Source organism: Ursus maritimus, unplaced genomic scaffold (assembly GCF_017311325.1).
Source record: "Ursus maritimus isolate PB19 unplaced genomic scaffold, ASM1731132v1 scaffold_19, whole genome shotgun sequence".
Taxonomy (NCBI): domain Eukaryota; kingdom Metazoa; phylum Chordata; class Mammalia; order Carnivora; family Ursidae; genus Ursus; species Ursus maritimus.
This window is the reverse complement of record NW_024424341.1, coordinates 1157765-1168587: the sequence shown is the minus strand read 5'-3', so window position 1 is coordinate 1168587 and position 10823 is coordinate 1157765. Positions and strand designations below refer to the sequence as shown.

General features: G+C 64.9%; 3 protein-coding genes across 6 annotated transcripts in view; 2 read left to right on the top strand and 1 right to left on the bottom strand.

Annotated features, from left to right (window-relative positions):
- ZC3H18 (zinc finger CCCH-type containing 18) overlaps positions 1-1027 on the top strand; it is a 64039-nt gene extending 63012 nt beyond the window's left edge. For all 4 annotated transcript variants that reach the window (XM_040633179.1, XM_040633178.1, XM_040633176.1 and 1 more), the window contains one exon: positions 154-1027. In XM_040633179.1, coding sequence (XP_040489113.1) covers positions 154-367 — 214 coding nt within the window. In that variant the 3' untranslated portion in view covers positions 368-1027. The remainder of the gene's footprint in view (positions 1-153) is intronic.
- Positions 1028-5822: 4795 nt separating this feature from the next.
- Positions 5823-6856, top strand: IL17C (interleukin 17C). The gene is made up of 2 exons (XM_040633079.1): positions 5823-6166; positions 6595-6856. The coding sequence occupies exons 1-2, from the start codon at positions 5823-5825 to the stop codon at positions 6854-6856; spliced, it is 606 nt and encodes a 201-aa protein (XP_040489013.1).
- A 1601-nt stretch (positions 6857-8457) lies between these two features.
- The window catches only part of LOC103673846 (cytochrome b-245 light chain), an 8738-nt gene continuing 6372 nt past the window's right edge, over positions 8458-10823 (bottom strand). The window contains exons 5-6 of the mRNA XM_040633189.1: positions 10401-10482; positions 8458-8729 (exon numbers count right to left, since the gene is read on the bottom strand). Of these exons, the coding sequence (XP_040489123.1) occupies positions 8514-8729; positions 10401-10482 (298 nt within the window). The 3' untranslated portion in view covers positions 8458-8513. The remainder of the gene's footprint in view (positions 8730-10400; positions 10483-10823) is intronic.

Sequence of the window (10823 nt, the reverse complement as noted above, 5' to 3'; positions counted from 1 at the left end):
GGGGGGGGGGGGGGGGGGGGGGACGACGACACACCCCACTGCGGCCAGGCCAGACCCAGCGTTGCTGTCGTCCCGACGGCCGCCAGAGCCTCGTGTCCTCGCCCAGCGGGAGGCTCATGGCGGACCCTCTAATGCCCCCCCCCAACCCTGCAGGAAGCGCCAGTTGTCACCCCAGTGCAAGAGCTCCAGCAAGGTCACAAGTGTGCCCGGCAAAGCCTCCGATGCCGGCACTGGCAGCACCGTCTCCGGCGGCACCAAGTCAGGGAAGGCCAGCACGCTGTCGCGGCGCGAGGAGCTCCTGAAGCAGCTCAAAGCCGTGGAGGACGCCATCGCGCGCAAGCGGGCCAAGATCCCCGGGAAGGTGTAGGCCGTGGCTCGGCCCCGCCGCAGCGAGACTCTCATGTTTTTATAACTAGCGTCAGCACAGCCGTCTTGGATTTTGAAGTTAATGTCTCATTTTGGCTGTGAATCTTTTTAAAAATTAAAAAAGAAAAAAAAAGTTTCTCAGCTGGAAAAGAAGCCACACGTGATGAAGATGAAGCCGAGTCCCAGTCTTCTCCCGACCAGACCAGACCGAACCAGCCCCGTCCCGGAGCAGAGGTCCCGCCAGACAGGCCGGCGGCGCGGCGGCAGCAAGGACGCGGCAGTGGCAGTCCGTGTACACGATCAGCCCCGGGTGCCCGGTTCCGCCTGCCGTCTTCCCTCCCCTCTGCCCGCCGGCCTGCCCTGCGTCCTGTCCTCCGCACGCGCTCCTTCCTGTCCCGGGAGCGCCTCGTGCTCCTGAGCCGCCTCCTCCCCACCCCCGCCCGGCCCCAGGGTCAGAAAATAGATATATATTCTTGACTGAAGTCCGATTGGGAAATACTTCCTGTCTTTTATTTTAAGCATCAGATTGTTTTAGTTGATTTAAAAAGGAAAAAAATACAGAAAAGACCAAAAAAAAAGGCTGAGGGTGTTGTTGGGAGTCTGTCTAATGTGGAGGGTCTTTTTTTGAGGGGTCTCCTAAAATAAAGTATTTTGATAAGCAGCCGTCTTGCCCTGGTGGTGATGATTCCGTGGGCCTGGGCCTGCCTGGCGAGTTGGCGGCCCCGGCTGGTGGCCCGTGGAGGCCCTGATGAGATGCCCTTGACGCTGCTCGCACAAGGGCTCTGCCCCCCGGCCCCCGTGGATGGGGCCCCTCGTGTCCTCGTGGTGGCTCTGGGCCTGGCGGGGCGTCCTGAACACGGGAGCACCTCCCACTTGAGCCGGTGACCCACTTTCCCCGAAATGGGTCCTGGAGCAAAGAGGCCAGAAAGGACGGTCGTCAGGCTTGGCCCCAAAGGGGCGTGCGCGGTCCCCCTGTGTGCACACAGGCAGACGCAGGCAGGCTTGACGAGTCCTGGGCCCAGGACCGTCCCGTGGTCCCACTGCTGTGAGGAGGTCCAAGCAGGGCCGTCCTCCTGCCCACCGCAGTCCCCGCTCCCCGCTGGAGAGCCCCATCGCTGCCTAGACCATCAATGGGGACCCCTGCTGCCCGCTGTAGCCGCTTCTTGGGGAGTGAGCTCGCCGAGGAGCACCAAGGCCTCAGAGCACCCCCACACGGTCTGTGGTGGGCAGAGTCGGTGCCCCCTCCATGCTCCGATTGCTTTAAAACAAGTTCCACTGGTAGACAAAACACCCCCTGGGGCCCATGCTGCCTCCCCAGTTCCAGTTCCGGTGGGGGGAGCTGCACAGGCCAGGTCAGCAGGAAGCAGCCCCAGGGCTTCTCCCCTGCCCGCGGGACCCGCCGAGTGCTCTGCCCCGAGGCCGGGTGGCCATCAGAGCGTGGGGGCCGGGGGTGAGCGGGGTCAGCATCCCGTGGACGGTGTTCCATGTTGCCTCCACGTCCTGTACGATGTGAGTCCTCCTGCACCACGGTGCCTCGGTCCTGTGTCTCAGCAAGTTTTCAAGGCTTACCTGATCTGTCGGTCGAAGCCGGGTTCAAAGGGAACTCCCATTCTCTGAGTGGGTGGCCTTCAAGGACACAAAGCCAGAACCCAGGGCAGGTTGGGGCCAGCCTGACCCCGTGTGCTCTGTACCCCCGAGCCACTGCACCCCGGCAAGCCAGCCGGGAGCCCACAGGTGAGCCCACCACACGTCCCTGTCTGCGCATAGCTCTCCTTGCCCCACGGACCTGTCCCGGGCCTCTGACCCTGAGGCTGGAGCCACAGCCCTGGGTCCCCTCGACCCCAGCCCGTCTGGGCTCACGGCTCCTCTGGGCCGGACTCAGTAGTACCTGTCCGGGGAGGGGGAAGGGCCACAGCCCAAGCCCACCCTTCCCTGCCCAGTCTGGTGGAAAGAACATTTGTGGAAAGAACATTCTGGGCCAGGCAACTGGAAAGAGGAAGCCCTGTTATGTAATGGGTCCTCAGGCATGTTTGCGCTCCAGGGAACACGATGGCTGAGATCCTGGCTGTAGTTAACATGCAAATAGTGCGGATAATTAAGGGCTGTCCCTCCAGTTCCATGTCTGTCCACTAGACTGGCCCCTGTGTCCAGGTCCAGTCTCCACAGCTAGAGCGGCCCCGCCACGTTACACATGCTGACCCACCCCACCCCCACCTGCTTGCCATTCCTCCCACCCCAGGGCCTTTGCGCATGCTGTTTCCTATTCCTGGATCTCCGACCTGACTAATTCACACCAACTCTGGCAGCTCAGGGCAGCCCACCCTGCCCCTCAGGCCTTCCCATGCTCCTTCCCCAACCACCCGGCCCCTGCTGACGCCCCCGGCCCCCACTGCGGCCTCCCTCCTCGTCTCTCTTGAGTGGACAGAACAGAAGGGTTTATTTTGTAATTTTTGTCACTCAAATGTGAGAATCTCCAACGTCATGAGTGAACATGTCAGGCTAACGCGGCAGCTCGCTTGGTGAAAATGAAGTTCTGCGGGTTTCTCTTTGGTCGTTTGTAGGAGCCGTGCTGCCGCCAAGGCGCCTGGGCCTCCTCCCCCGCCCCTCCTCCATGCGCCCAGCCGCCTGGCTGCCCCCAGGGACACTTGTCACCCCCTCCAGGGCGGTGGCGGCAGCCTCACTCAGCAGGAGACTGACGGAGGCCTGTGGTCCAAGGGGCACGGTTTGAGGGCGGGGCCTCCTGGGACGCCGCCTCCAGGACTCCCTCCAGCCTTCCTCTGGTGGCGCCTTTCCAGTCTTGCCCAACCTGGGACTTCTGCGCTTGCCTCAGCCACCCGCAGGAATGAGGTGCCGCCTGGGCCCCCGCCCCGCATCCTTCCGGCCTTGGCGCCGCCGGCCAAGACCCCCGACCCCCGGCCCTGCCCCCGTCCCCCTCGGGCAGTTCTCCCCCCCACCCCCGCCCCCTGGGGGCCGGCTGTCAGGACCACGCGGAGCCGTGAGGGGCGGTGGCATCTAGAAGCGGATGGCGGGCAGCCTGATCCCAGGGTTCCTCTGCAAGCGCGCTGTCCACCCATGAGCTGTTCTGGAAAGGCACAGAAAATGCGGAAGCTGCCCTCACCCGCAGGGGGCTGGCGTGGGCAGGGGGTGAGGCTGGGGCCGCACTTGCGAGTACATCCAGCCGCCGCCCCGCAGGAGGGGGCACGCCCGGCAGCCACAGCAGAAGTGACCATTTTACAAAGCCGTTTTGTTTCATAAATGGCACCCATGTGTGGATGCAGCCAGACCCCCCCAAAAGGAAGGCGAGACCACTGCACAGCGGGTGTCCCCCTCCCTCGGTCTCCAGGCTGGGGTTTGCCTGCCAGCACCCTGCAACTGGGGCATTGTCACCCCGTGTTACTCCCCGGGGAGCCAGGCTCGTCCCCTCTCCCCCTTGTTCCCGCATATTCATGGAGCCCTGGGCGCCAGCCGCAGCTCTGTGCTGGGGCCGTGGCCCTGCCCCACACCACCGTCCCTGCCCAAGGGGCTCGCTCTGCCTCCCGGGGGGGACGCAGGAGGGACTGGAACTCTCCCGGGATGGAGGCCGCCCTCAGCCTGGCCTCAGGAGGGGCTCCCTCGAGAGCTGGCCCAGCAAGCCTCCAGCACTGCCCTGTACAGGGGTCCTGGGCTCCACTGTGCTCCCCCCAACACCCGCGAAAGGCCTGGCCCCGTCCCTGGGAAGAACCGAGGGTCTTGGCAGATGTCATTAAGGGGAAGATCTTGAGATCTTCACGGGTGAGTGTCCTTAGAAGACACGGACACGGGGGAGAGGCCACATGGAGAGGAGGTGGGGGAGCAGTGCTGTGGCCACAAGCCAAGGGACTCTGAGAATTACCAGCAGCCCCCAGAGGCTGCAAGAGCTGGGAACGGTCCTCCCTCGGACCCCCCAGAAGGAATGGACCCTGCCCCCGATTTGACCTCAGACTCTGGCCTCCAGAGCTATGGAGGCCTCAGCGTGTAGTACGCAGCAATAGCACCCAGCAAACTAATGCGGGGTGGTGATCTCCACATTGCAGGAGGTATGCAAACAGAGGACGGGGGACCAGGGCTGGGGCGTTGTAGGCAGGAGCAGCCCTGGGGACTCAACGCATCTACCATCCATCAGTTGGGAAGGAGCATTTCCTCCAGGCCAGCGAGGGACAGGGTCTCCCCTAAGCCTGTCCTGCTCCCGGGGGGGGGGGTGCAGGGCAGCAGGTGCAGGTGCAGACACCTGTAAGGACCAGGAGAGGCCTGCTCCTCCAGGGGGTCTTGGTGTCCCTGGAGACTTAGGGAACGGCCCTGTCCTGGCCACTCCCCTGCCCTCAGAGCCGCCTCAGCTAGGGACACGGTAGCCTCTGATAGGGGAGACGGGGCACATGGGGCCCTGCGTCTTAGGGGTGGCCAGGGCACCCAGGGAGCCGCGTCCAAAGCTCTGCAAGTTCGCCTCCAACTGTCCCCCGCAGGACAACCAAGGCACCGGACCGCCCCCTGCAGCCCCCCCGCAGCCCGCAGCCTGAGTGAGAGGGGCCTTCTCAAATTTTGGGGTGCAGGTACTTTAAAGTTTCCAAGGCGTTCTCACCGCATCTCTGGCTGCCAGAGTGGGGTGGTGTTGAGGACATCCTCAGAAACCCAACCCCAAGCCTGAAGACGCTGGCCGGCCCCCAGCTCCCGGAGCCTCTTCTGGACCGCCCGACCTGCCAGCTGGAGGCAGGCACCAGGTATAAAAATATAAAAAACAGGCCAACCGCGTGTCCACAACCTGGGGAACCACCCCGAGGAGTTCCACACAGCCGTGTGGACGAGCGAGCTGCCCCAGCTGCCCCACTCCCAGCGCCAAGCCGCCGAAACAGCCCTAAGAGGCTTGGTGGCTCCTTTTGCAAGGCACCCCCTGGGTGGGGGAGGGAAAGGAGGATGGGGGTGAGCATGGCCTGCCCCGGGCAGGGAGGAGGGACAGTGGGGCCCACCGGGAGGGGAGGAGGAAGCACAGCCGGGCACTTCCCCAGGAGGAAGTGGCTCCGGATTTTCCCCAGGTGTGGCTGGAGGTATAAAGGGCACCTGGAGCCGGGCAGCCTCCAGGTCCACAGCCTCCAGGCCTGCAGCCGGCTGCACCCGCCTCTCCCAGCCCAGCGCCGCTGCTGCCATGGTCAGCCTGGTGAGCTGGCCTCTCCCCACGCCCCGGCCTGCACCGTGCCGCCGGCCCCCGAGCAGAGGATGCTGGCACGGGGTCCAGGAGAACCCCCAAATCTGGGCACAGGAGAGCCTGGACCCAGGAGCCCTGGTGCTCTGGGGAGCTTGGGCTGAGGGCCAAGTTTCCCTCTTGGCCTCACTTTCCCCAACTGTAGAGGGAGGGCCATACCCCATCTTTCCATAGGAAATAGGGCAAGCCGGGAGGTTAGGGAGGTGCCCCCTTCCCTGGGTACCCCCTGACCTGACCCAACCTAATGTCTGTCCACCAGCTCCTACCCGGCTTCTTGCTTCTGCTCTGGCTGCCCACCAGCCCGGCCCGCCATGGCCCCCAGCTCTGGGGGGGGCCCCACCCCCACGGGCCTCCACGCTGCTACTCGGCCGAGGAGCTGCCCCCGGGCCAGGCCCCGCCACACCTGCTGGCTCGAGCTGCCAAGTGGGAGCAGGCTCTGCCTGTAGCCCTGGTGTCCAGTCTGGAGGCAGGGGGCCGCAGAAGGCGGCACGATGGTCCCGCCTCTGGGACCCAGTGCCCGGTGCTGCGGCCGGAGGAGATACTGGACGCCGATGTCCACCAGCGCTCCATCTCGCCCTGGAGATACCGGTGAGGGCTGCGGGACTTCACGGGGTCTGGGGTCCCTGCTCTGTGGGCTTGGGCCATTCCCTCCCCTCTCTGAGCCTCAGTGTCTTCGCCTGCTGGGTGGGCCGTCACCCCCAGGCAGGGAGGGCGGCCCCACCACAGGCGCCGTCTGCAAGACGGCAGCACGGCTCTGGTCCCCGGGTGCCCTGGGACACTTCTGCGGTCCACGCTTGAGCCCCCGCCAGGGTGGGCTGGGCCCATTGTCGGGGGTGGGGGGAGCTCTCTGAGGGGACAGTGAGGGGGACGCGACGAGACTCACTCCTGGGGGCCCCGTGCCCCTGCCCCGCAGCCCGGTGTCCTCTGCTCCTGTGGGGCCAGGAGCGCGCCGAGCGTGAGGGGCCGCCACAGGGCCGTGGCCACGGGCGGGGGCCTCACACCGTCTGTCCCCGCAGCGTGGACACCGACGAGAGCCGCTACCCGCAAAAGCTGGCCGTCGCCCAGTGCCTCTGCAGGGGCTGCATCAACACCAAGACTGGCCGGGAGACGGCCGCGCTCAGCTCCGTGCCGCTGCTGCAGAGCCTGCTGGTCCTCCGCCGCCAGCCCTGCTCGCGGGACGCCACGGGGCTGCCCACGCCCGGGGCCTTCTCCTTCCACACGGAGTTCATCCGCGTGCCCGTCGGCTGCACCTGCGTCCTGCCCAGGTCGGCACAGTGACCAGCGGCCTTGGCTGTCTTCACCGGCACCGGGGGGTCGCCCCCCAGACTGGACAGTCGGGGTCTCTGCAGAGAGGGCCCCTCCTATTTATGTGTATTTATTGGTTATTTATTTGCCCCCGGGGTCCCCGGGCAGGTACCGAGGCTCCAGGCCTCAGGGGTGAGGAACGATGGTGGAGACCAGGCCCTGGAAGAGCTGCGTCCCTGGGGCCTGTGGGGTCCCCTTGTGCTGGTCAGGCCCATCTCGAGACTCGGTTTACCCTTTCTGCAAAAACAGTTGGGCTAGAAGGAATCATCTTATTCAACTAGAACGTGTTAAATGATGGGAAATGTGTTCTGATGTCCCCTCCACGTCTGTGGCTCCCCGGGCTCCCTAGCGCCCTCACTGGCCTCAGGCTGGTCCCTGTCCCCCGAGCTTCCCTTCCCAGCCTCCCCTGGAAACAAGTACCCCTGTATTTCTAAAACAACTATTTATTTTAAGTGTAAATGTGTTGTTTAATTGACAAACCCCCAGAGCACAGCGGCGGCAGCACAGAGCAGTGGCTGAAGGCTGCCTCCTCACCCTCACCCCTGCCTGGCCGACACCCAGCTGGTCCTGCAGGGGCAGCTGCTGGCCCTAGACTCTGGCGTCCTTCCAGAAATGCCTATGCGCGAACCCCGAGGGTGGCCAGTGTGCGGACACGTGTGCCCTGCGGGCCCTGGTGGTTTCACCTGCTGACACCTTTGGCCGTGGCGCCCGGGGAGAGGCTCGGCTCCCTGTCTGGCCGCCATGCGGGCAGGCCCTCCTCCACCAGGGGGACCTACCTCTTGCCCACGGCCGGGGGTGTCGGCTCAGGGGGACACGCCTGTGCAGCCCACCATCCCCTCCAAGGGTCTGAATGTCTCCTCCAGTCCCACCAGAGACCCAGGTCAATCCAAAGGCCGGTCTTGCTGCCTGGACGCCCCGGGGGGCTCCTGCCCACCCGCAGTGACCTGGCCCGCCAGGGGCTGCCCCGAGGCCAGGCGGCCTGGCCTCTGGACCTGGTCGGCCTGCAATCAGAGTCCCGGCAAGGTGATGACCCCCTTTGGAGACTCAGTTTCCCTGGCCCATCTAAGGGCAGTTTTCAGCACCTCCCTGTCTGACCAGCCATTTCCACCCCTGATGAAGGCCTACTGTGTGCAAGCAAGCGCCCAGGAAAGGGGGACGAGCGACCTTTGGGATCTGAAGGACGCTTTGTTCGGCACGTGACTGAGTTTCTACCATGTGGCTGGCTCTGAGAGCAGAGCCCCACGGGCGACGGATGCCACAGAACCAGGCGCGACTCGGGCTGCTGGTGAAGGAATGGTGGCTGGGTCAGGGAGGGGGAGGGACTGCACTTCCACACCGAGGGTCCAGGAGACCCAGAGGCCACAGGCCAGGGGCCTCCCCTGATGGCGGTGACTGGCATGGCACGGGTGGCGTCTATCCTGGGCCGCGGGAGACTGGCGGTTCGGCAGTGGTTCGGCAGTGGCCCGTCGGGACAGGCAGGTGGGGAGGCAGAGAGGGTGAGAAGTGGCCCATCCAAGATTTAGGCTGCAGCTGGATCCCGGATCAGGAGCGGGGTGCACATAGGGAGTCACGGAGCCTGCTCTCTTCGGTTTATTTTGGGGGCTACAAGGGGGACCGCTGGAGACACGGGTCACACAACCTCGTCGATCACCGGGACCGGGTTTTCCTGGGGGCCACCGGAAACTCCCGCTGCACCTGCTGCTTCCCCCTCGCTGGGCTTCTTTCGGGCCTCGGCTGGGGGCCGGGGCGGGGGGTTGCTGGGCGGCTGCTTGATGGTGCCTCCCACCTGCGGCCGCTCCTTGGGCTTGGGCTCAATGGGGACCCACTGCTCTCCGCGGAAGGCCGCCTGCAGGACACGGAGGAGCTGGGTTGATAGGGCCTCCCACAGGCCCACTCCACCCCCACCACCAGCCCCGGGGAACCAGGCGGGACCCACATCGGAACCCACTAAGTCCAGAGTGACAGCCAGGACCCCAGACCCCAGCTGCTTCACCCTCCGGGCGGGACCCCACAGTGGGGGGAGGGCAACCCGGAGGCCACTTCAGGCACATGCTCCAAGACCGGGCCTCCCCCCCCACCCTGCAGGGACTAAGGCTGGGACAGGACCACAGGGTGGGAGTGGCCCAGGGGGGCAGCCAGGGAGGGCAGGGGGCCTCCCTGGGGGCACCAGCCACAGCAGGCCAGGGAAGAGAATGGGGTCTCGCTGGACGCGGGGCCCTCGGCGGGCTGGGAGGACTTGGGAGCGTGTGCTTCTCATCTGTACCCACGACCCTTGATAGAAGAAGTGTGACGTCATGTCACTTAGGAAGCAGAAGTGCGGCCCCACCTCCTAACTTCAATGCTAGTGCGTCTGCCCCCGAAAAGGAAACTATACAGTGGATCCGAGAGCGTGCAGACACGCGGCTCACGGTCAGGAAAGGGTGTCCGAGAAGGCACAAACCAGAAGGCAAACGGACAAACTTCTGTTCTGCCCGGGGGAGGATTTCACACACGGTGAACAGACCCTTCGCCGAGGCTGAGCAAGTATTCAGGGTCTGAAATGCACTCACAGAACATTCACAGATCCCTTCAAGTTAATACGGAAAAGACAGGCCCCTGGAACAACGGGCAGTTGTAAGAGGAAGCTCAGACCCGCAGCAGAGGGAAGCAGGTCGGACCCGCAGCCCAGCCAGCCTTGGCAGGGAGCACGCGGGTGGGCAGGCGGGGCATCCCTTGGGCGACCCCTGACCCAGCAAGCCCGCTAGTGCCGGGAGGGTGCAGGGGCTGGATGCGGGTGACGCACCCCTCCCCCCAGCACCCCGCGACTACACTCGGGAAGCAGCAGAGCGAACACAGGAAGGGTTCCCATTGGGGGAGCAGTGGGGCCGGCCGGCGGGTCGCCAAGCTGTGAAACGTCTGGGCCCGTGGGCGTTTGGAGCACAGACAACGTGCCCCCCCTTCAAGAACACACACAAACGGAAGGATGAACATTCAGTGCGAGAGAAGCGAAGCATCTGGCCCAAAGCCTGTGCCCGGCAGAGCTCCCGTCCACACCGTCCGCCCTAACGTCCGCCAGCCCTTCTGTGAAGACCGGGTCACGTGCATCCTCACCACGGGGCCTTTGCAGGTGTCAAACTCCAGGCAGGCCCAACAGGGCAGCTTTGGAAAACATCTACATGGCATCTCTACTGTTGACGGGCTCCCCAGGACGGGCTCCCGACAACACCCCAAGTTAGCAAGGACAGGTTGGATGAGAAACGTGTGCCACATGGAGCCCAATCCGGTGGGGCCTTGGCTGGCCGTGGGACCCCGGGCCAGCCACGTCACCTGACTTTCCACTTTGCGGTCGCAAAGCAGGGTCGAGGAGCAGAGACGAGCTAGCACACTTCGCATGCGCAGTGAACGGTGGCCGCGGTGTCACGGACCCGCCACGGCACGAGCGAGGACACCGCCTGCTGGCCTTGCATCTGCCGGCAGAGCTGCCTTTGGGGACGGAGGTGGTACATGCCCGCGGGCCAGCCCTAGAGGATACACTCACCAGCAGATAGATGCAGCTCGCGATGGCCAGGCAGGCGGTCCCCAGGATGGTGGCAAGCAGGAAGCCAGCAGGCACTGACAGCCTGGGGAGGGGGCGGGGCAGTCAGGAGGGCTCGCGGCCCCAGGACCCCCAGGACCAGACAGACTATCGTGTGTGGCCCCAGAACCCTGGCTGGACGACACGCCCAGTCCTGCCAAAGGTTGGACTTCTACGCTTGGGCCCTTGGAGCCGTCCTCTGCTTTCATTTGAACCTTAACAATCTTGGGGTGCTGATGCTTGGCCCCCACCCACCACGCCAGGAGGAAGCCCACATGGCTGTCGAGGCCTGTGTGTTGTGGCCTCCCCGTCAGGAGCCAGCAGACGCATGCACAAGGCAGTGAGCAGAGCCGCCCAGGTGAGCCTCGTCAGCCCCCCCCCCCCCCC